Source organism: Lepidothrix coronata, unplaced genomic scaffold, assembly GCF_001604755.1.
Source record: "Lepidothrix coronata isolate B3197 unplaced genomic scaffold, Lepidothrix_coronata-1.0 Scaffold35, whole genome shotgun sequence".
Classification (NCBI taxonomy): domain Eukaryota; kingdom Metazoa; phylum Chordata; class Aves; order Passeriformes; family Pipridae; genus Lepidothrix; species Lepidothrix coronata.
In genome coordinates this window covers 3,798,057-3,820,511 of record NW_016690215.1, presented here as the reverse complement: position 1 = coordinate 3,820,511, position 22,455 = coordinate 3,798,057, and the positions used below count along the sequence as shown (strand labels likewise).

The window sequence follows — 22,455 nt, the reverse complement described above, 5'->3', positions numbered from 1 at the left end:
GGCGGAGCGCGGCGCTTCCGGGCGGCCGCGGCAGCGGGGACGGACCATCGCGGCGAGGGGTGAGTGGCGGGGCCGGGCGGGACCCTGCGGTCCTTCCCCTGGGGGGCGGCGGGACGGCTCATCCCTCCCGGGTAACTGCGGAGTGCCCGGGGATGGTGCCGCGGGACCGCCCCACGGCCGCTGTGTGCGAGGGAGGACGGCGACCCTTCCCCTTCCTGCTGCCTGTGAGCAGGGTCCGGGGAGAGACAGGCGAGGAGGTTCCTCGGAGGCGGTGCCCCGCGTTACTGCGTGGGATCGCCGCGTCCAGGAGGCTGAGGGGCTGTCAGGGGGTAAATCACCAGTGAGCGGTGCAGGAGGCGTTTGTAGGTACCAGTAAATAGGTTCACTTGCAGGAGATGTTTAGCTCTCTAAGGATATTTTCCCCCCTCCCCCCAGAATCACAGAACGGGGAAGGTCGGAAGGGACCACAGTGGATCATCTGGTCCAATCTCCCTGATCAGGCAGGGTCATCCCAGAGCATGTGGCACAGGTTTGCATCCATGGTATTGTTGAATATCTCCAGGAGGAAGACTCCACAACCTCTCTGGGCAATCTGTTCAGTGCACGGTCACCCACACAGTAAAGAAGTTCTTCCTAGTGTTCAGGTGGAACTTCCTGTGCATCAGCTTCTGCCTGTTGCCTCATGTCCTGGTAGTTGGCACTACTGGGTCCATCCTCTTGATATGCATACCTAAGTGTTTATCTCTCTTCAGCCTCTGGTAAATATGAACAGGAAGCACGTTGGCTAATTTTTAGGATCACTTCTACACGGACTAATATATAGAGTCATCAGCATGTCTGGTTTTTTTTTGGTAAGGAGCGCTATTTTGAAGAATGTCTGGAAGTTTCTACTTCGTGATAGTTGGTCATCATGATAATCCCATCTTTGAAATGGAATTTCTGCCTCCTGGAAAAGTAGAGTCTAAGGTATGTTTTTTCCCCTGTGACATTCCTATGATGTAATTACAGTGCATTTAATTGTATAGTTTTACAGTGTATTAGAAACACAACCGGCATGTTATTAGAAGTAGTATCTACTGTTTTCTGTTTGTTTGTTTGTTTTTAACCAGAAACTTTGTCATAGGGAGTAGAACTCTGGAGTTCTCAAGTCTCTTAAAAATCCTTGTCAGATCATACTAGTTCTTCATAAAACACATCTTCCTTAAATATTTGCTGCTGTATGTTACAGAATATATATCCTAGTTGTGCTTTGGTAATTTTTCTTAGTGTGTAGAGGTTTCATAATAGCTGTTCATTATTTAATGCTACTTAATTTTAAGGTATTTGTATACAGTAATAAGGTAAACTAAGGAACATAAATTTGAAAGTTCTTTCATTTTTTATGCTATAAAATATTTTTTAACCATCTTCACTAGTCATACTTGCTTTTAAGTAAGAAAAGCTTAAAACTCGTATTGATAAATAAAGACTTTGAAAACATCAGAAATGTAAGACTACTCAATCAGTAGTGTTTCCAATGGGAAAAGAACAAATCTATGCATAGTGATATTACATGAAAGAAAAAACAGACTTCAGAATAAAAGTGCGTGAATCTGTGAGCGTATCCAAAAGTGGAAGTGTGTACTGTCACTGATTTGAACTGCATGGCATAATCTGTATTTTGAGCTAGTGTCCCATAAAAGATCATAAATAAGGCTACTCAGACTTGACTTAGTGGGAGGGTGTGTCAGATTGTGGGAAAATTCATTTTCTGCATTCTGCTAATGGAAATAACTTCGCTCAGGTAAGCTTCTTGTCTGACTGAGCTTGGAGTACTAATTTTGGTCCTAAGAATCTAAACTTGATGTGCACTGAAGGAGAACGAGTAGATATTGATATGTTTTGGCAACTATTACGCCTGTTTCTGAGACATGCCACTGCAGTGAATTCAGTGGCACTGCACAGCCCCCTAAGGCAAGAGGTTTGCATAATGTACGTGGTAAATCAGCAGAAGCTTTTGCCCCTTTAACTTTGCTACCTAGTCTCTTCCTCAGTATGGCTTAATGGAACTTGTAAAGCTGTTAATGGACTGAGCCATACCTGATCTGTGGGAAAAACTGAGGTGACGATGGCAGTAACAGCATCCCTGTATTATGAGAAACAGTGCAAGACTACTTATTTTTCCAGTCTAATAAAAGCTTGCAGTATCATTTTGTTCTGTATCTCTTTTTGGCAGATGTCTTCTGGTGTTCTAGGTCTTTGCCTACACAGCTCTTTAGTGATAGGGCCAAACACTGATCACTCTCATGAAGGCCACTGATGTTTATTATAGGAAGAGATGCAATTTACTTCTGTAAGCACATATTTAATACTAGTTGCAGGATGTTTTTCTGCACTAGGTTTTAGGAAAAAGAAGACCTCCAAAACACTAAAACAATCCTGTTTCTAAGTAAGTAACATGAAAAGAACAGAATCTTTAGGTGATGTTATCAGTACACCTGTCCTCTGTACATCTCTGCTTTCCCCATCTGTCCCCCTGATTTTACACACTGTAATCTATTGTTCAATTTCTGCCAAATTTGACAGAAACATTACAGTCCAAAACCTGCTACATTGGTGTAAATGTCGCAAAAATAGGTGTCTTGAAGGAAGAGAAAAATACATACCAGGGCCTCTTTTGTGGAATGAGTTAGCAGTGGGAGTTTACCCATTGGTAAACAAAAGAATTCATGCTTGAATTCATTCCTGAGCGATAAATATAGGCTTTATTGGTTCTGCTGCTCTCAAGACTGGTTTTGTGATGACCAGTGTTTTTGCGATATTATGATGACCTTTTTTCTTCCTTGAATCATGACAATTTAATTACAGGATGGCACACATGGCAGAAAAGCAGGGTATATGTATCTTTATGTAACTTGAGCACTGGTTGTTTAGCAACTTGAGCAAATTATTGTTTATATTTCACTCTTTTCACTGAATTACTAATCCTCTGTCTTCTGGGAATACATTAGGATGATCATCGTCATCTCAACCAGTTCATTGCCCATGCTGCTCTTGACCTAGTGGATGAGAACATGTGGCTTTCTAACAACATGTATCTGAAGACTGTGGACAAGTTTAACGAATGGTTTGTTTCTGCTTTTGTCACAGCTGGACATATCCTTTCCTATTCTCTTTCCTTATATTTCTATAGGAAAAGCCTTTTGCCAGAAAGACATAAAATGAGTTTGGAGATTTTCACTGTTGTTGTTAGAGAGAGTCACCAGCTTCAGGAAGAACTGTGTTGGGAGGCACAGCAGCTGTTTCAAACTGGGAACAATTGGAAAGGTGGATTTTTACTTTTGGAGAAGCTGAAATAGCCTAATGAAATGTGGAGCTCACATGGACTAGAGGAAAGAAGTATGAGGGTCTAAGCAAGCTTACATGATTCTCTGTTCCAACCCCTTTGATTGTGCTAGAGAGGAGAGGTGGGGATGAATATGCTTGGTGTCAATCACACCAGTCGTGAAAATGCAGTGTCAAGGCTTGATCTTATGTACAGGTAGTCCTGGCAGTGTTTGTGGAGAAACATTTGTTATACATAGCAAATAACATTGAATGTAATTTTAACCTTAGGGGTATATGGCAAAGGTTCAGAGAGTGTCATCCACATTCAGAAATATATACTTTAAATGCTTCCTCCTATGAGTCACTGCTATTTCATGTACAGCTAAACATATATGCAGAATTAGGTGTAAATGCTTGTCTCAGGATATGTTACATATCTCTTTTCTTCTTGAAAGTTCTATTTTCCTTAATTGCTGTACATATGAGATTTATAATGCTTCATGATGTAAGGCTAGAAGATGGAATTAAGAACTTCTTTAATGACGTATATGAGTTGTATATAAAGGTAAGAACCCAATTCTTATGGTCTTGCTGCAGTACTTTTAAGCGTGTTCTGCTGTACATGGTCAGGCACACGTGTTTTAGCACGTTTTCTCATGGAGGCCTGTATAATTGGAGAAGAACCTGTCCACATCAGCCAGAGTTGGTAACGTGACACAAAGGCTTTGTTTTGCATTAAACAGAGTAGATTTTTCTAAATTGTTATAAACTGTGCTCTTTCAGAATTTACTCTTCATTTTAGTCCAGTGGTTTTTTCACAGAATAGAATGGTTTGGGTTGGAAGGGACCTTAAAAATCATCTCGTTCCAACCCCCTGCCATGGCAGGGACACCTTCCACAAGACCAGGTTGCTCAAAGCCCCACACAACCTGACCTTGAACGGTTTCAGGTATGGGGCATCCACAGCTTCTCTGGGCAATAGAGAAGCTGGGAGGCAACTTCTTTTGAGGCATTTTGGGGCAGTATTGTGTCTTTAATGGTGATAAAAAAGGAAAGGACTGTTCTACAAAGCCTGGCGGCAGTGCTTCGCTCTCAGAACACGTAGCCCTGTTCTCACATCCCAGTGTATTTCCACTAGATGGGGTAATGGCAAAGTGTCATGGGAAGCATCACAATCTCAGCTTCCTGCAGGCACTCAGATGATGCTTATTTCCAAAAGAGAAATTTCAACTGGTGTTGTGATGCATTTGTTGTGAGGAGCTGGTTCTAGGGGATGGCTCTGCACATATATGGGGAGAATGCAAGGGCCTGGAAAGAAAGGACTGTTTAGGAGTTCTGTGCTCTTCGTGGCACTAAAAAGGCCAAAAGCTAGTAGTAGATTTCACCTAAGTGACATTTTCCAGGGCTGTATTTGTGTTTATTGATAAGTTTTTCTCCTTTCCCCAGTTTGCAATGAATCCATTTTATGAACTCAATTCTCCTATTCGATCTACTGCCTTTGAAAGGAAAGTCCAGTTCCTTGGGAAGAAACACCTTTTAAGCTGAATAAATAAATTCGCTGAGTGAGTGTTTTTTCCATATTTTCCTGACTGTTTGAACTGTTATTCTTCTGGTTAGTTCCCTGCATGTTTGAGATTCATCTTCTGAAGACTAACAAATTGGATGCTGAAGGAACTTTTTCTTTTTGATGGTACAGATAAGAACAGCCAAACTTCTCTGGTTAAAATATGTTATCTTAAGAAGTTTCCTTTTATGTGGTATGAAGAAGTTTTAAAATGTCAGAGGCTGCACAGGTACAAACTAAGACATTTGGGTGTCAACATGCAAAGTGTAAGCCTCTTACACAGGGTAGGAGGAAATCAGATCTACATGCAAAAGGTGTCTCCAGCTATCTGAATTAATGAGTAAATGAGAATTCTTGACTGGAAAACAGTGTGGTTAATTTTGTTATAAACTTTGCTATTTTCATTCCTTCGCTAGAAAACTTACTCTGCAGACTAACCAGACTAACCTTACACTTTGTGATAGTAAATCAGGTCTCTATTTATTAATGTGTAATTGTGTGTATATAAAGTGCTCAATAAAAATAAAACAGGATAGACAGAAAAGCTGTCTCCAGGATTTCAAGAAGCTTTGAGAAAAAAATTTAAAGTTTAAAAGCTTATAATTTCCAATTTACCATATGTTTAGTGCAATACATGTTTAGCTGCAGTATTGCATCAATGAAATGAATGAAGTAGACCAGAACAGCCATGTCAGCCCTGACATTAATTCTAATTCACGCACAAACCCCCCCCAAACTAAATTTACATGTTTAAACACACTCCTTTCCATTATTTTTCAAGTGCTGAAAACTTTCTTTCTGCAAATATATTTAGAGTAGGATCTTTGAACCATGGAACTCCATTTGCTGAAGTTTCAGAAAGGCATTATTTGGCCTGTCTGGCTCCTATTTCATTGTAAAACATGTTAGGGACCCTTTTGCAAAACTTACCATCATTCCAAAACGGTAATTTTTAATATGACATATATGTACCTAATATTTTGTTTAGGTTTACAATCCTTTAAGTATTCTGTTCCTTTTTGCAATAAATCTGTATAAGCTATCTTCTTGTACTTTTTTTTTAAATGTCTGAAAAGTAATTTCCAAAGGAAGTGGCATGGTGTTCTAAGAAGTACATATTGCATAGTCTGTATAATTAAAGGGACTACATACATGTGCTATAAATGTACAGTCAGTTATTATTTCTACACTTACTGCTACACTGTCACTGTAAAATATACCATGAGGAAAAAAAGAACATGATATAAAGACTGCAGTATTTACCTTAAATAAAACACAGAATGATGCACTATGTATGTGTGTTGAGTATACTTGAAGTGATTTAGAAGAAAACTAGGTAACCACAGTAACATTACCTGGTGGGGTGGCAGGTGAAGATGGGAATACTTGTCTTTGCAATGTTATTTCATACAAACTATATTTTGGTAATATCATGTAATTTTATATAAGTCAACTTATTTTTATTTTTTTTCTATATACATGAACTCAGGAGAAGCACACTTGAGGTAAAGCATTCTTGCTCATATGATAAGGAGCAGCTGTTGTTTTCTGCCTCCTCCCCAGTAGGTTCTTCCAGCTGGCTGTAAAAATACTTCAGTTAAGACTCACTGAAGAAGTACTTAAGTTAAATAATCACATACATAGCAGTAAAAAACAGCTTGGCAAGGATGGAGGATTAGTGCTAACACTTTTCATCACTTACAGAAACTGTGCATTTTTTAATAACTTTATCCATTGCTGCAGTAGGACATTAAGTAAAATGAAAGCATTTTTTTCTTGCCTGATCTCTGGAGGCAGTTAGCCAAATGGTGCCTGTTCTTATGCCCTCGATGTATCTTTCCCTCTTTCTTCTGAATACAGAAATTGTAAATGGGAAATGCAGTCTCAGGTCCATCTAGGCTTTATGAAAACAGACTGTTACTGACCACAGGAATGGGAGAATTATGTCCTAACACTTCATTTATCATTATAGAGCTTGTGGTTGAGGAGCACTGTCTTGTGACAGAACTCTCCAGGGCCTTGGCCAGGTAGCTCCAAGTTCTCTGTGCATGGAGAAACACCTGTTTATGCTTTCTTCAAGGTTCTATTACTGTTTAGGTAACCTGTCACATAACTGAAAGGAAGATCCGTTCGAGGTACAGAGAGGCCGTTGGAGGAAGCAGCCTGGTTCTGGCAGCAGTCTTATGCTAAGCATTGATACAGTTTGCTGTGACATGAGCTGTCAGCTGCCCTGGCTAGTTTCTTCTGCCCCTTCCCATTCTGCTGTCTGTTCTAACAAGCATAGCTTTCAGCAGTCCCACCAATCTGCCACAACACTATTTTTTGCTCCTCATTTTCAAGGACATCTGGAAGTTTGCATACATGTTATGCAGTATGTTCTGTCACTCTACAGAACTCTAAATAACTGCTAACAGGACCCCATAATATTTGAAGTACATCAGCACTTGAAACAAAACAGTGAATTGAAATAAAAGTCACAAATGCATACCTTACATCCAAATGGAATGATACTAAGCTTTTACAAAGTACAGAAATGAATGGTTGTTATTAAGCATTATATTTTTTTTTGTACCTATAACTGCTTGTTATAAGACTTTTGCTTCTGTAAGTACTCAGTAGTCTCACTGTGAGACCAATTCCTGACCTCAACATAATCCCTATACTGTCTTATTTACTACAGCCACTTTCGTGATTAGTGTACCATTGTGGTACAACAGCTCCCAGGGCATGAGTAATACACTTCTATGGGATTATGTTTTATTTAACTTTATTAAACCTAATTCTCAGATGGAGGCTTGGTAACCATGATGTTACATGGAAAGGGGACAGATGGGAAGACACAGATGGATGCCTTGGCACAAGAAAGACCACAATGGTTCTCATCATTCAAATAAAATTGCTAAAAGGAAAAAATTAGGGTTATCTATAGTCATATACTCTATTCACAGTATCTTCAGCTCCTGTTTTGTTTCAACCTTACTCTCTGCTAAAATGAATGTTAAAAGGAAGCTTTAAGTAGTAAGGTAGTAGTTTTACAACAATTTCATGTCACTAGCTTAGTAGCCCTTAATGCAAGCAACCTTCATTTCTAAAGCTTTTTGCTCTCCCACCCTAAGATTAGGAACCATTTAGCTACGATTTTCTTCACAGATCTCTTGATTCATTGACTAGAAATTAAACATAACAGAAGTAGCAGTTCAACTTATATTTAGCTGCTCAGTGACTGAAGCTTAAAACACAGTTCTGTTGCTGTATATGCAGGACTGCAAGAATGAATCAGCCTTAGAAATGCACAAAAGGTAAAAAGATGTCACTTTTAAGCAGGAGTAGCAGATCTACAGAGTAAAGTTGCCCTAGACAGGTTCGAGCAAGAATACAATGCATTCAGAAAAGTGTACTAAGAGTGACAAAGAGGGTTTGTTTTTGCAAGCTTTACTTCCAAATAAGTACACCTGGTACAGACCGATGGGATACTTCAAGAGAAAATGCTTGCTGGTATCGTATTCTCAATAAAGGCTTTTCTACTGGAATAAAAAAGTTGCTGTACAGAAAGCAGTTGTTTAATGAATAACATGGCCTGTCCTACAGGCCTCAGACTTCCTTTTTCAGTCCACAAGATGTGTACCTGTGTGCCTGTCAGCAGTCAGATTACAGATGGAAGCAGTAGTGCACTATCAGTTTTGCTACTGCAAGGACAGTGGTTACTCTGAGGGCCAATACTGAACAATTTCTTATAGAAGTATTCTACCACAGACTGCAACTGAAAGCCTCAAATTACCTTCTGTGGTTTTGTCTGCATGACTGCAAAAAAGACTCCATTAAATACAGAATTTGCTCCCGTTCATCATTATGAAATGAGTTCAGTAATATAAAAGATATTATCTTAAATGTACAAGTCCATATCCTAAAACAGCAATTTAAATAAGGGTCAAATTCAGCTCAAACACTATCTATATAACTATTATATACTTGTATTAGGCTGAAAGCTGTCAAAATCTATTGTAAGTCAAGAGCTTCCTGAGTTCTCTACATATTGCCAATCCTTAGTTTCACAGTGCAGGTTATTTCTGGTCAACACATTCATAGCTCAGGTTAACAGGAACAAGAGGTTTGGAACTTTAAGGCTGTACACTAAAAATTTTCCTAAAAAATGTCATAATGTGGATCCTTTCAAGTGCTGTTAAAGCTGACTGAATAAAGCATTACTTTTTCAAAAAAATGGTTGGTTATACTTAAGTTACTCAATTTTTCACCTTATTGATCAGAAACATGCTAGAATGGACTTAAGGCAAAGACACATTAGCTTTAAAAATCATCAGTATTTTGAATTAAACTGCTGGAAAAATTAGTGCAGCATTAGAAGAGTAAATTAAAAGAAAATGGACATTAAATATGTAGGAAATTTATTTCCTACTTAAAAACCTACATAAATTACAGCAACATTAGGTAATTAGAAGACCTAGAGGTAATTTATGTTAACTTATAATATTTAGAGATGAAGTACCACTCACAGCAAAAGGAATGTAGTGAGACTGAAGTTTAATATCTAGCATTGTTAAGAAACTGATGTCTAATGAAACAAAAGTGGAATGCTGATTTCATAAAAATATACACATATAAAAGTATCTTTGTGCCTGAATTCCAGAACAGTTTCTCCAAAGTAGTGCTTCCAGAACTTTCAAGTTTTAATTATATTCAAAGTATTTATCATTTGAATAAAGTTGGCAAATTACATTCTTATATTATGTTTTTACTTGACATCTTCCTAAAGAGAAAGTGTCACTAATTCAGTAACAGGTCACTCATGAAGGGAGATTTTTTTTTTTCTCCCCCATGAAAGCAGCAGAATATTACAATTTTAATATTAGAGTGAAACCCATTTGTTATTTTATCTACTACACCTTCCCCATTCGTTTATAGAGCAAGCTAGTCAACAGTAATTTGGCAAAAAGAAATTTAAGTCAACAACAAGATGAACTGGGTTTCGGTTTCCGATGAAGGTTTACTGTATCTGTTTGAATAAAGTGATCTGATCTATCTTCAGAGGCTAGAACTCTTCTAACAGCTTCTTCAAAGGCTGCTGCAACATTAGTGGCATCTTTTGCACTGGTTTCAAAATAGGGATGGTTGCCATTATTCCTGCACCAGTCTTGGGCTTCTTCTGTAGACACTTGCCTTTCATCAATATCAACTTTGTTACCCAGTATCACAAAAGGGAAACTTTCAGGCTCCTTGACATCTGCATAGTAAATGAATTCTTTCTTCCAGTTGCTTAAGTTTTGGAAGCTTTGAGAATCATCCACACTGAAGGTTAGCAGGCAACAGTCAGAACCTCTATAGAAAGGAGTCCGCAAGCTCCTAAATCGTTCCTGACCTGCTGTGTCCCATATCTGCATTGTAACAAAGTGTCCATCAACTTCCAACTCTTTATTTAAGAATTCCACACCTATTGTATGAAATAGCTGTGCATCAAACTTGTTGGTGACATATCTGTTCATCAGCGAACTCTTCCCAACTCCACCATCTCCCAGCAGTATTACTTTAAGGAGCGATGATTTTGCTGCCATTGTTACAGGAAAAGATCTTCCTGATTCCCTAGACCTGTAAAGATTAAGAAAATCATTAAAAAGGAAAGTCGTAAGCAGCAAATTTTGCACACAGAAATATCTAGAATGTGTAAAAGTCCACCAACATCAAGTTTCATGTACAAAAGCAAAAGGATACACTGAAGAGGTAAAGTCTAGATACTCCAATAAGAATATCCTCTCAAAAATACCGTGTATAAGAGGTGTCTCTTCCACAGACTGCAATCTGCATGGCAGTCTAAGCAGTACACTGCATGAATTACTGGTCTGTCACTTAAAACACTTAAAAGCCCCAAACTCTTCAAATCACCCCCCCTTTGTGCAGAAGGAGTATCACAGCACATTTAACATTTATGTTCACTGAAAAAGATCCATGAAAAAAAAGTGGAGAGAGGAAACTTTATAGAGCACATGCCTTGAACTAATAACTTCAGTGCTGTATTTCATTAGCAAAGTTACTCTAAACCAACTCACTGGGAACACAGTTATCTATAGAACAAATGCAAATGCTGTAATTTTATTTTAAAAGTCATATGACTAGGTATCAGTAGACAAACATTCAATATTTCATAGTTTACTCCTTGCACAACAGCATTGATGAACGGAATATTATTACAACTCCTACAAAAGCAAATTCACTGTTGCTACTTCAATGGTACTCAAGATGCCAGATACTGAGGTCAAGCCTACACTGACAGTTCAGTTAGTAGGTGTCAACTTCCCATAGTAAAAATGTCAAAAAGTCTGGAAGTGCTAGGGAATAATCTGGCTGCCAGCATAGGGATGGCAACCAATGAAGGCTTTTTAACTGTCAGACTTAAAAAATAAATTTTAAAAAACACAAAACCTCTAGCATTAAAGTAGTTTGCTCATCAGTGCTTTGTACCAGCCCAACCTTTGCCATCACCACCACAGTGTTTATCTAATACTGTAAAATGGTGTTTTAATTGCTTGGGGGTAAAGTTTCATTTTAACAAGCCCAAACTTAAGTTTCTGTATGAGGAGAACTGCTGTTTCTAAACTTGCCTGATAGTAAAAGAGCTCAAAGTATTCAGCCCAAACAGGCTTCTCTGAAAATAGCATCTATTTAAAATGGAAATGGGTCATAAGTTGCCTAGTCTGCCTCTTTCCTTTGAAGGAAGGAATGCGGTCTTGCTAGTTGTAATTAGTGTTACTGGCATATACATCACCCACAGAGTATGACTCTAGAATTAATACCTGACACAAGCTGGCATGAGAGTCATATGACTCTATGCCGCCTTACAATCAAGGCCTACATCGGGAGTGAGAAATTTCAGGAATTTTTTTATCAGTGACTTTCCATCTTTGAGTGTTTATTTGCTAGATACAACCTACAGTAAGACAGAAGGAATACTTTGAAGCCTCAACACAAAGAAATTTCAAAATATAAGGACCCGGCTGCTTCCATTATAGATCTGTTCAGAGCAAGTAATTTAATCAATTCATATTGTGTAATTAATAACAATATTTATAAATCCTTAATTTTGTACAGATTTGTATCACAACAATGTTAAAACTGCATAGGAGCAACAAGTAGATTGTTCATTTACCCTTCAGAGAGCTAGGGGATAACTGCTATGGCTCAGAGTATGAACACATACATTTTAATGTACGTGAAAAGCCTTAGCAGAGTCACTGGACTACCTGCATATGAGTTACAGATTCTATGCTTAACTCTTGAAAATGGTCCTGTGTATTCATTTATCTCCCTCATTTCTACTGTTGGTTAATGAATAAGTTATCTAAGCTACACCATTAGATAGGAGCTGCTTCTTAATAAATAATGCTTTCATGAGAACAGAGGGTACTGAATGTTCTCCTGTTCTTCCACTCCAGTGTAGGGAACAAGTTATAAATTATTTTTTCTGTCCTACAGAAATCAGAAGTTCTCTAGAAGACACAATGTGAATAAATAACTGGCTTAAGTAGTTCTGACTGGTACTAAGCACTTGTTTCTTTAGCTTCTGCATTTTAAACAATGGCAGTTATTATCACAGAATTGTCCATGAGGCCACATTTTAAATAAAATACAGGTAAGGAAAGTGTTAACAGTATCTAGTACTTTCATGCATCCAGAACCTGCAGAAGTTATTTTGCACAATTCCAGCTATGTGGGCCATTACAGTGAGGTGTAAGAGACTGATGACCATCAAATTAGTTTTACTGGGCAGACAATTACACACCAACCACAAACTATTAAAAGTGTCTTTTCAACTGGAACAAACTGGTCCTTTCACACAAAGGCCACAGAAACAGTCTTCCCAGGACTAACCAAAACTATCTCAACCGGATATTGCAGGACACCTTGCTTCTCAAAACATTCAGCTTCCAAATCAGAAACTGTCATGCTAGGCTAGCTTTTAAGTTTTTGTCAAGTTTTTAATACAAAATAATGGAATATATATTCAGTCATTTAAATAAGTGCTTACAAGCTGGACCTGAAGCAGCAAAGAAGCATGTTAAAAGTATTAAGAAGTATTTTTGTTTGGAAGCAGCAAAGTCTTTATACACTTATAGTTTTATTACTATATAAAGGACTCATCTGCAGCCTCAGTGATTATGTGATTTAGAGTATCTGCTGAACCAGAGTGGTAGTTTCCAGCACAGTAGACTGCTGCATTTTTTCTCTGCTTACACATCTTTAGATAAGATTTTTAAAAAGCTCAATTTTTGTAATTGTTTTTCAGTTCAACAAAGAAAACTATAAAATACTTAAGGCACTTGGAGAATTAATGTTATTTATCCTATTACATACTTCGAACTTATCTGTATAATGTGATTTTTTTAAAGTATTTTTGGAAGGGATGGTCAACATCTGATACCATGTTTCTGAAGATTTATTACCTTAATTGTTCAATTTAAATCATCATTCACCATCTGAAGACAAAACAGATGGTACATCAGAAACTGCAAGACAGAATTACAGGTAACTATTTGTTCCAGTTATTTCTTACTGAGCTGCACAAATAGTTTAAAGTAAAAGTAGTCTCAACCCTACTACACAGAGGAGTCTGTAACAAGAAGAATTTTCCCTCATGTTCCTCTATCATTTCAATATTCAAAGAAAGTCAGAGCAAATAAATAAAAAGCATCCCCACTCAGGTTCATTTTGATAATGATTTCTGAATTGCTTCCACCTACTTAGAAGGACTCAAGCGCTTAAATCACTGACTTCAATATTCCTGTTAAAAACAGGGACCATTTTCTACTAAATATAATTTCTAACATGATCATATGCCATAATACAAAAAGTAAATTAATTGTGCCCTTCAGGATGTCCCTTTTAAACAGTGAAATGAATTGCAAGTCAAACATTTCCATTATCAGTTCAAATATTTGCTGTCGAGACTAAAGACAACGTGCTAAGCAACCTCAGAAAAATCAGTTTGCATTACAAAATCTGTGATTCTCAGTCCCTCAAAGCTTAGTGAAACACCACTGCCTTGTCTAGTCTATCCATCTAGACTGTCTTATTTCTTAGTCTACACTACAGACTTGTCTTTTTTAACTACAAAAATAATTTCATAGATTAAGGAGGATCTGCTCACACCAGAGTACTGAAGGCTGAAGACAAATGATGAATTTGAGTTCTCTCTATGGAAAAAGTGTTTGCCAACACAGTAACTGCATTGTATCTATGATGTCAGCAAGCTACAACCCCACATAAACTATTAAGCAAATAAAGTCAATCGGGCTTATTTATAATTTCACTTTCACCACACTGATAGCAGCCACCACAGCACACCATGAAAAAATCCAGTCAAACAGAAAAACACACATAGGAACTGATATCTCACCTCCACTCCCCCTTATTTCAATAAGGCACCAAAAACTGGATCTGTTGAAAGACCACCACTGACTTCCCTCAGCATTCTTGAGGAAATAGATGTAAAGGACACTTCTAATTTCCAGGCTGTTGTTTTTCCACTTGTATCTACTTTCTGCCTTGGAAACAGGCAACGAAATTTATTTCAATCAGCGTTTTCATTCAGTGGTCACTGATGAACCAACCATCTGCTGTACAAAAGCAAGACTAAATCCAAAGGTTTTCTTGAAGATATGCGGTACACTGTCCTTTAACTGGAGCTGTTAGAGAACACCTATTTGACTTGGAGAAGGATAAGGTAAGACAGAATCAAGTTTGTTCCAACTAATCATGTTTAATTACAACCTAATACACTTTCAGCCAAGACTTATTGAAAAAAGGGGACATCTTTGATTTAAGAAAAAAACCAATGAAGTTACCAACAAGCAGAATTAGGAGTTCCACATAAGTTATGTCAGCAAACACTAACCCTATTTTATAACTTCCTATCCTCAAATTTACACATATACAGTATATCCATTTCAGCTTTGAAGCTTTTTCACAGTTTTATTTGCTAAGCCACCTTATTTTGTTAAACACTGGCATCAGATATTAATAGTTTAAAAAGACATACCAACACTTCAAGTATTTTGACTGACAAAAACACTCAGCGTTCAATAGAAATGTAAATTCACTACCTCATTAGTCATTAATTGCTGCTCTGTAAAATATCTGAAAAGCAAAGTCCCAAGAACTACCAGAGTTGTGGCACAAGGGGCACAATCCAAAACTATGTAGTTTTCAACACTTACTATTTGTGGAGTTTTTACATCTCTAAACTTGATGCTTATAGCAGATCTGCAATTTTCCAAAAATCTGAAAAGAAAGGACAGAAGCAAATCTTCTCACTTTTCTCCCCTTAGCCAATCCTTGTTCTTATATCTAGGAGGCAGTGGTTTACGCCCTGGCCAATTAAGTGGCACAAAAATGTTTTTTTTATTGCATAAGAGGCCACAAGTCTGTTTGACCTTGAAAGAACTTTCTCTCAATTCAAAGGAAAACATCCAGATACAAAGTCAAGATGCTACATGCTTTGTACTTTTGAATATGTTACAAGCACAAACATTATTCAGCCTCCAAATTGACCCTCCCCTCCACAAGGCACTGATGTAACAGCTGCGGATCAGGAACACCCCTTTACTGACAGCCACCTGTCAGCTGCCTAGTTCTCCGGAAGCCTGGAAGCCCTTCAATCATTCAGCTCCACCTATCAAAGTCCTAATCTCTTTGCAAGTCTTCCTTCCTATGAAGACAGCCCGTGTTTTCTTTCAGAGAGATGTTTAAGAATTTGTTGGCAGGTTATCTGAAAATTGCCTCTATTTTAAGCAGCCTAGACATGCTTTATCTAACACGAGAATATCACTAGAATTTATTCGTAATTTCTAATATGAACCCAACCCAAACTGAACTGATATACAGCTGTTGCCACTCATTTGAATACTGAAAAAGTTGTATTTAGCAGTTTCTTTATAAGCTTGTTTTTAACTCCTATGTAGTTCAGGACTGTAGTTCAAACAGTTGCCTGGCATGACTCAGGACTATGAATGAAGTAGCAGCCAAGGGGAGGAATCCTCCAGTCCCCATAACCCTTGGATCATGAAATCATCCCAGTACCTACTGCCAGAATCACTTCTTTTATTCTAACTTCTATCTAGCCACAAAGTCAATCAGCAAAACTTGTCAGGAGAAACACACTTACACCTCTGCCAATTTAATCTTGCAGAGACCTGGCTTCAATTCCTACGTCATTCCCCAGGTTGAAGTAGAATGAGCAAACTATTATTTACTGGGATTTAATCAGAGCTGACATTTCTCAGCAGCTCACAGTTAAGCATCTTCCAACTTAAATACTCTATTACTTGCAGCCAACTTCAAAACACCCTTCAGTGCTGCTGCTCTTGGTCCAACATTTCTAACAATGCATCAGCTATTTGACATTCTCCTTGCAACCTACTTCTCTGTTACTTCTTCCACTCTTTCAATAACTTATCCAACAATTATTTCTGCTCATATGTGCTCATCTTATTCTCTTGCATTAGTATCCCTTTTCCTTCAAGGAATCTTAGTAATAGCAGCCTCTATTGGTCAGGCTACATTGTACATTCATATTCTTCCCAGTAAAACTATGTGACGAAAGCCCATCCCTAAGGCATTAAGTGGGTTATACTGTACCAGGCCAACATACTGTCTGCTCTGTAGAGAATGAAAACAAAAACAAAACACCAAGGAGAATGAACATTATTTTAAAAAAAACAAACAAATGAAAAAACAACCCTAAGGACTTCTTACAAACCTTTCTGCTGGGAAGGTTTTATTCATTGTGAAATGTTTATGTAAAATTCCAATCCTAAGGAGCTGAAAAATCTGTTTCTCGTGATTTATTACTAAATTGACACAAAATAAAGCTTGAAATCTAAATATCTTATTTGACTCTCTGCACATATTTTTAACTTAAGGAAATGGAAGGTTGGTTTGAGCACTGAAAAGCAAAACAAGGACTGCTAGAGTTTTGGGGTTTTTTACTACACACTGTCACTTTTTAACTTTACAGAAAAGGTGTTACTAAAATTAAGACAGTGAACAGAGCTCCATACAACCTGAAAGCAGACAGAGGAAAAGAAGAGTTCATTATAAATTTGATATTGGTATGAAACACAGATATAGCTGTACAATCCTTTGGTTAGGTTTCTCTGGAAATAAAAGTATTTTGGGTATGTCTGAGAAACAGCTCTCTCTCCAGTCTGCCATTACAGCTTGTTACCTGATAAGCTACTATAAAGTCATGGAAAAATAGAAAAAAAAAAAAATCATAAAGAGAAAAAAAAAAACACCTACACCAAAAAACCCCAGCCATGCAAAACAACCCTTGCTCTAAAAAAAGCAAGCACTGACAACTTCAGTGTTGCACAACAGTTTAAAAGTAAAGACAAATAAAACCCACATGCTTATTTAGTATAGCTGTAAATTATTGTGGACAAGGAAAACAGCATGTAGGACGGGAGGCTGCATAACAGCTAACTGCAGACAACTGTTTTAATTCCTGACCAAAATTTAGCCAAGAAATCCCCTACTTGCCTATCCCACCCAAGTTAATAAAAATTAAGTGCTCTCTACGTAGCTCATTACATGTAACCTTGCTATGAAGGCCACTCACAGAGGTTCTTAGAACTAGTTTTTCTGCACTTTTCTGTTATCCACTCAATTGTTTTGCACAAGTCAGATGCAATACGGAATCACTTGCACTGCCCACTAACTACCCAGACGTAAACGATTCGCCCATCGTGCCCTATCTCTATTCCTACCCTCCCCAGTCATCCCCACACCTGAGCCCGCACAGCCACCTGCCACCACTGGAAACTCCACAGGCCCCGCAGAGGGGCTGGATCGAGCCTCTGGTTCAAAAAAGAAGAACTGAAACCCAAGGGCACCCCGAGCAGTTCTGTCCCTCTTCAGCACAGAATCACAGAATCGATTAGACTGGAAAACACCTCGAAGATCATCCAGCCTATGACCGAACACCACCATCTCAAGCAGATTATGGCACACCACTCAGTGCCACGTCCAGTCCTTCCTTAAACACCTCCAGGGTCGCTGACCCCACCGCCCCCGTGGGAAGCCCATTCCAAGTACACAGCAGTGAGAAAAGGTGATCAAGAGAGCTCTAATATTTCTTCTTTTTCCGATCTGAAACGTGTTGAGGACACAGGTACGAAACCGAGCTTCACCCTGACAGATCAGAGATTCTTATCAGTGCTGAGGAAGCCCTGCCGGGCCGGAGCCGGCTGGGAACCGCGTCCCAGAGGAGCCACCGCCTGTCCTGGAGTCACGGGATCCCGGATCACACCACATTCCCCGCCACCCGCACCGGCCCCGGGGAGCGCACGGGGCCCTCTCCCACCGCGGCCCCGGCCGGGGCTGCCCTCCCGCTCCCCAGGCGCGCCAGGGAGCCACGGGGAGCGCCCGGGAGCACGGATAGCGCCGGGGGAGCGAGCGGGGACCGCGGCGGCGAGAGGAAGGAAAAGAACGCAACCTCACTGGGCTCCAGGCCGCGGGAAGGGGACTGCCGCCGCTCCCGAGCGCGCTGGGGAAGCCGATCCCTGCCTGCGGGAAGGGGCTGTGCCTGCTCCTGCCGCCGGTCCCGGGCCCGATCCCACTCCCGGGCTGCGCCACCGCCGGGCGCTGGGCGAGGAGGGAACATGGCGGAGCGGGCAGGGGCGGGGCCACCATCACGTGATCCGCGCCGCGCGCGCACGGCCCCGCCCGCCGGCACAGAGGCCCCGCCCCCAGGTTGAGGCGCCTGCTCAGCTCGGCGCTGTGGGAGGCGGCAACGGGAGAGGGAATAGGAAATGGGAATGGCTATGGCTGTGCCCACAGCCAGCGCACGGCACGGCTGGGCCTGTCGAGGGCCATACCTCTCATCGATCACTATCGTGTGACGTCTGAGAGCGGCCCACCGTTCTGCTGGAAACAGATAACACTTACTTGCTCCAGAATGCTCTGCATCATTAAATCCTAAAACGCCTAAAACCATTTGGAGGTCAGAGTTATTTATTAAAGGCAGTAGAATCATAGAATCAGCCGGGTTGGAAACCCGACCTCTAAGATCATCAAGTCCAACCCTTGTAGTCTCACTGTGCTCCACATTAAGGACCCCAGGCAAGCAAACTCGCGACTGTAAGGCAGCTTCACTTTACAAGCAGAAACATTGAAAACTATACTTGTGTCAATGAAAGAATTAATCGAAATACAAAGCACACTATTTAAAAAGAGTAGCCAGGCACTTTTTTTTTTCCCCTGTAGTAATTCAGAATAACAATGACTTGACTGTTTAAACAAGATCATGGGAAAAAAGGCTAAAGAAGCTGGTGATAGTATTTTCTGTGCTCTTACAACTCACCACGAGGATAGGGCAAAATATAATTAAAATGAAAAGAGCAGAAATTAAAGAGGTTCCCACATCATCAAGAGGAATAGGTGGTGACAGTACACCCATTAGCTCAAACAGTCATCACATGCTTCCGATCATAAGGGAGATGCAATCAGACTGGAATTGCCACTTGGCAGAGTCGTTTTGTTTTGGATCAGACCTACAACATGGCCCAAGGAGTGGAAAACAAGATCTCAGTGCCATCAAAAAGAGATGTCTCCTATTGACAGGAGCAGGATTATTAAAAGGCAGTTCATGCCAGAGGCAAATCTGATGACACGAGATCCATTCTTATTTAACAAAGCTGGACTTCGAAAATTTTCAAATACTTTATTCCTGGGATCTGCTTTCATTCAGTACTAAAGTAAAACACAAGTAAGTGCTGGAGAGGTAGAAAAATGGACTCTTTAAATTAAGATAATTCTAAGACATAAAAGTTCTGATCAGTAATGGCATAATTTTGTGATTTTAAAAGAAAAAATTCTTCATTTAGAAGTGGAAGAAATAATTACTCTATTTTCACTTCATGCCTTGTGGGGTGAAGCTACCATATTTTTGTTTTGAGTCAACATTGGTTCTCAGACACTTGGATATATTTAAGGAAATTTAGAAGCACATTTTTAAGGTCATCTAGTCCAATCCCCCTGCAGTGAGCAGGGATATCTTTAACTAGGTCAGGTTGCTCAGAGCCCCATCCAGTCTGATCTTGAATGTTTCCAGGAATAGGGCACCTACCAGCTTTCTGGGCAACCTGTTCCAGTGTTCCACCACCCTCATTGTAACAATCATATTCGTAGTCTGAATATAGTCAGTTTGTCCAGTCTGAATCGAGGCTCCTTTAGTTTAAAACTGTTACCTCTTGTCCTACTGCAACAGGCCCTGCTAAAATGTCTGTCCCCATCTTTATTATAAGCCCCTTTTAGGTCCTGGAAGGCTGCAATGGGGTCTCCATGGAACCTTCTCTTCTCCAGTCTGAACCACCCCAGCTGTCTCAGACTATTCTCATAGGAGAGGTGCTCCAGCTCTCTAATCATCTTGGGATCCCTCCTCTGGACTCGCTCCAACAGGTCAATGTCTCTCCTGTGCTGGAGACTCCAGAGCTGGATGCGGCACTGCAGGTGGGGTCTCATGAGACCAGAGTAGAGGGGCAGAATCACCTCCCTCGACCTGCTGATCATCCTGCTTTTGATTCTTTCTGGATTGCAAGGGCACATGGCTGAGTCATGTCCAGCCTCATCCACCAGCAACCCCAAGTCCTTCTTGTCAGGGGTGCTCTCCTTACATTCTCCTCTCAGCCTATACTGACACCAGGGGTTGCCTTGACCCAGGTCCAACACCATGCACTTGTCCATACTGATCCTCACGAGGTTCATATGGACCCACTTCTTCAGCTTGTCCAGGTACCTCATTTTTTCAAGTTCTAGGTAGAAAACAAAATTCTTGAATTTCTCAGATAAGATGTATTTTTATTTCTTTACCATGGGAACATAAAATAAAAAAGAACCATCGTGTAAAAATGGCTATTATGCTTATGATTTTATAAGCATAATGGAGTATCACAGGGTTACACTCATGATTAATACACACCCATGAGTGCTTGAGGATCAGGAACTAAGGCCCTTTCCCCTCATGTCCACGCTGTTACTATTATTCATGTATGTAACAAAACCAATAGTTGCTATAGAACAATCAAAAATCTGAGAACAAATAATGCCACTGATAGGGCTGGCCACATCAAGTATACCTGCCAGTTCTGAGGTTAGGTACAAGAAAATGCCCAGCTAGCATGTGATTTGAAATGTGTGCAACAAAATCATTCCCATTTTAAATTCTGCAGACAGTGTAGGGTCCCAGTGGTAGGTGCTGTGGGGTCTGCCCCTGCCTGAGGCTGCTCCCTGACCATTCCATTGCTGGTGAGCAGGGCTGGGGCAGTGCTGATGAGGGCAGCCACTTCAGGGCCCTGCTGCCAGCAAAAGCCACATTTTGGCTCAGACACTGAACAAGCCTGGTGGCCCCGTTCCTGAACCCCACCTTGTGCCCCAACACCCATGCGACAGCACAGACTCCTCCCCAGACCTGCCCAGTTCTCAACAGTTTTGGCAGATTATTGTCAACAGCCCTGCCCTGTCTTCCTGTTTGAGTGCTGTGGGACAGTGACTCTTTTTACCGAAGTCACTGTCTCTCCATGCCTTGTCACCCTCCCTCCACTCCTGGCTCTCCTCCTCCTGTGCAGCAATCCACCCTTGCTGCTCCCTCACATGCACCTTCCTCTGAAAGCTGCCTGTGCACCTTGAGGATTTTACAGAGGTGTATTCATGAAGTGGTGTTGTTATGTCACATCATAGCCAAGGGCACAAAAAATATCCCAATGGCAAATAAAGGGCAAATTTTTTTGTGTGAGTATGGGAAGTTCTGTATCAGCAAAGCTCTTGTATAATAGAGCTTGTGAATGCTTTTTACCATCTGTAGTTGGCAAGGAGATTTTGTCCCATCCTGGCAAGTGATGACATGGCCTCAATAAAACATGACTTTGTCACCTCTTGGATGAATTACAGCAGTACAAAATAAGGGGATATGAAGTCATCTGCCTTTATGGCTCCGTTCATACCAGAATGAAGCAGGCCAGCCCTCGAGCAATCCAAGAAATTATCAAAGTGCTCTTGTTTCTTTCCTTATCTTTCAGGCAGTCAGTGAATTGGCCATTACACCCTGAAGAGTCTCTGAAGGACTGTAATTCAACATATTTGCTCCTTAACCACAGTCTGTTACCAGGTAACTTTCCTTTTCGCCAGAAAAAAAGAGCTGGTTTTTTGTTTAAAGGGTTGCAGTTCTTGGCTTTAGTACAAATGTGCATAGCACAGCAGACAGGAAAGGAACACATTTTAGATAAAAAATAAACAGCACAAATTTCTTTTTGGATTTGAAAGGAAGAAAGAGTCATAAACAACAAATGGCAGCTGAGTACCTCCCTAAAAAGTGCACAGTAAGAGGGTTATGAGGGAGATGGAAAAGGTGCTAAAGAGAACAGAATGAAATGGATCTCGCAGTGGACCTCTAAGAACCAGAAGGAGTTTGATCCCTGGTGTTAAGGGAGCAACATTGATTCCAATTATAGAGCACTTCTCAGAACAGTATCTTTGTTTTACATTGAAAATTGTGTGAAATTCATTGTTAATTTAGCTTTCAT

At 40.1% G+C, this 22,455-nt stretch overlaps 2 protein-coding genes across 7 annotated transcripts; one reads left to right on the top strand and one right to left on the bottom strand.

The window, feature by feature from the left end:
- The first annotated feature begins 2 nt into the window (after positions 1 to 2).
- On the top strand, positions 3 to 6,096 carry TRAPPC2 (trafficking protein particle complex 2). Of its 3 annotated transcripts, none has more exons than XM_017812237.1 (5): positions 3 to 59; positions 857 to 966; positions 2,991 to 3,135; positions 3,786 to 3,871; positions 4,753 to 6,096. In XM_017812237.1, exons 2-5 carry the CDS (start codon positions 874 to 876, stop codon positions 4,849 to 4,851), a joined length of 423 nt encoding a protein of 140 aa, XP_017667726.1. In that variant the 5' UTR covers positions 3 to 59; positions 857 to 873; the 3' UTR covers positions 4,852 to 6,096. The 3 variants fall into 3 exon arrangements, with proteins under 3 accessions (XP_017667726.1, XP_017667728.1, XP_017667727.1); XM_017812239.1 differs by lacking the exon at positions 3 to 59 and adding an exon at positions 206 to 224; XM_017812238.1 differs by lacking the exon at positions 3 to 59 and adding an exon at positions 320 to 758.
- A 1,524-nt stretch (positions 6,097 to 7,620) lies between these two features.
- On the bottom strand, positions 7,621 to 18,526 carry RAB9A (RAB9A, member RAS oncogene family). 4 transcript variants are annotated; one of them, XM_017812234.1, is made up of 2 exons: positions 18,372 to 18,526; positions 7,621 to 10,471 (listed from the first exon to the last, which is right to left on the bottom strand). In XM_017812234.1, exon 2 carries the CDS (start codon positions 10,435 to 10,437, stop codon positions 9,832 to 9,834), a length of 606 nt encoding a protein of 201 aa, XP_017667723.1. In that variant the 5' UTR covers positions 10,438 to 10,471; positions 18,372 to 18,526; the 3' UTR covers positions 7,621 to 9,831. The 4 variants fall into 4 exon arrangements, with proteins under 4 accessions (XP_017667723.1, XP_017667724.1, XP_017667725.1 ...); XM_017812235.1 differs by having other exon boundaries at positions 18,377 to 18,526; XM_017812236.1 differs by lacking the exon at positions 18,372 to 18,526 and adding an exon at positions 18,125 to 18,217.
- Positions 18,527 to 22,455: the final 3,929 nt, after the last annotated feature.

What these genes read in the sequence shown, in the direction of transcription:
- TRAPPC2 (XM_017812237.1), top strand. Translation starts at nt 874, where the DNA reads ATGTCTGGAAGTTTCTACTTCGTGATAGTTGGTCATCATGATAATCCC. An exon ending in CTGGAAAAGTAGAGTCTAAG is followed by an intron (nt 967 to 2,990) that starts GTATGTTTTTTC and finishes GGAATACATTAG; the next exon opens with GATGATCATCGTCATCTCAA. An exon ending in TGCTTTTGTCACAGCTGGAC is followed by an intron (nt 3,136 to 3,785) that starts ATATCCTTTCCT and finishes TAATTGCTGTAC; the next exon opens with ATATGAGATTTATAATGCTT.
- RAB9A (XM_017812234.1), bottom strand. Translation starts at nt 10,437, where the DNA reads ATGGCAGCAAAATCATCGCTCCTTAAAGTAATACTGCTGGGAGATGGT.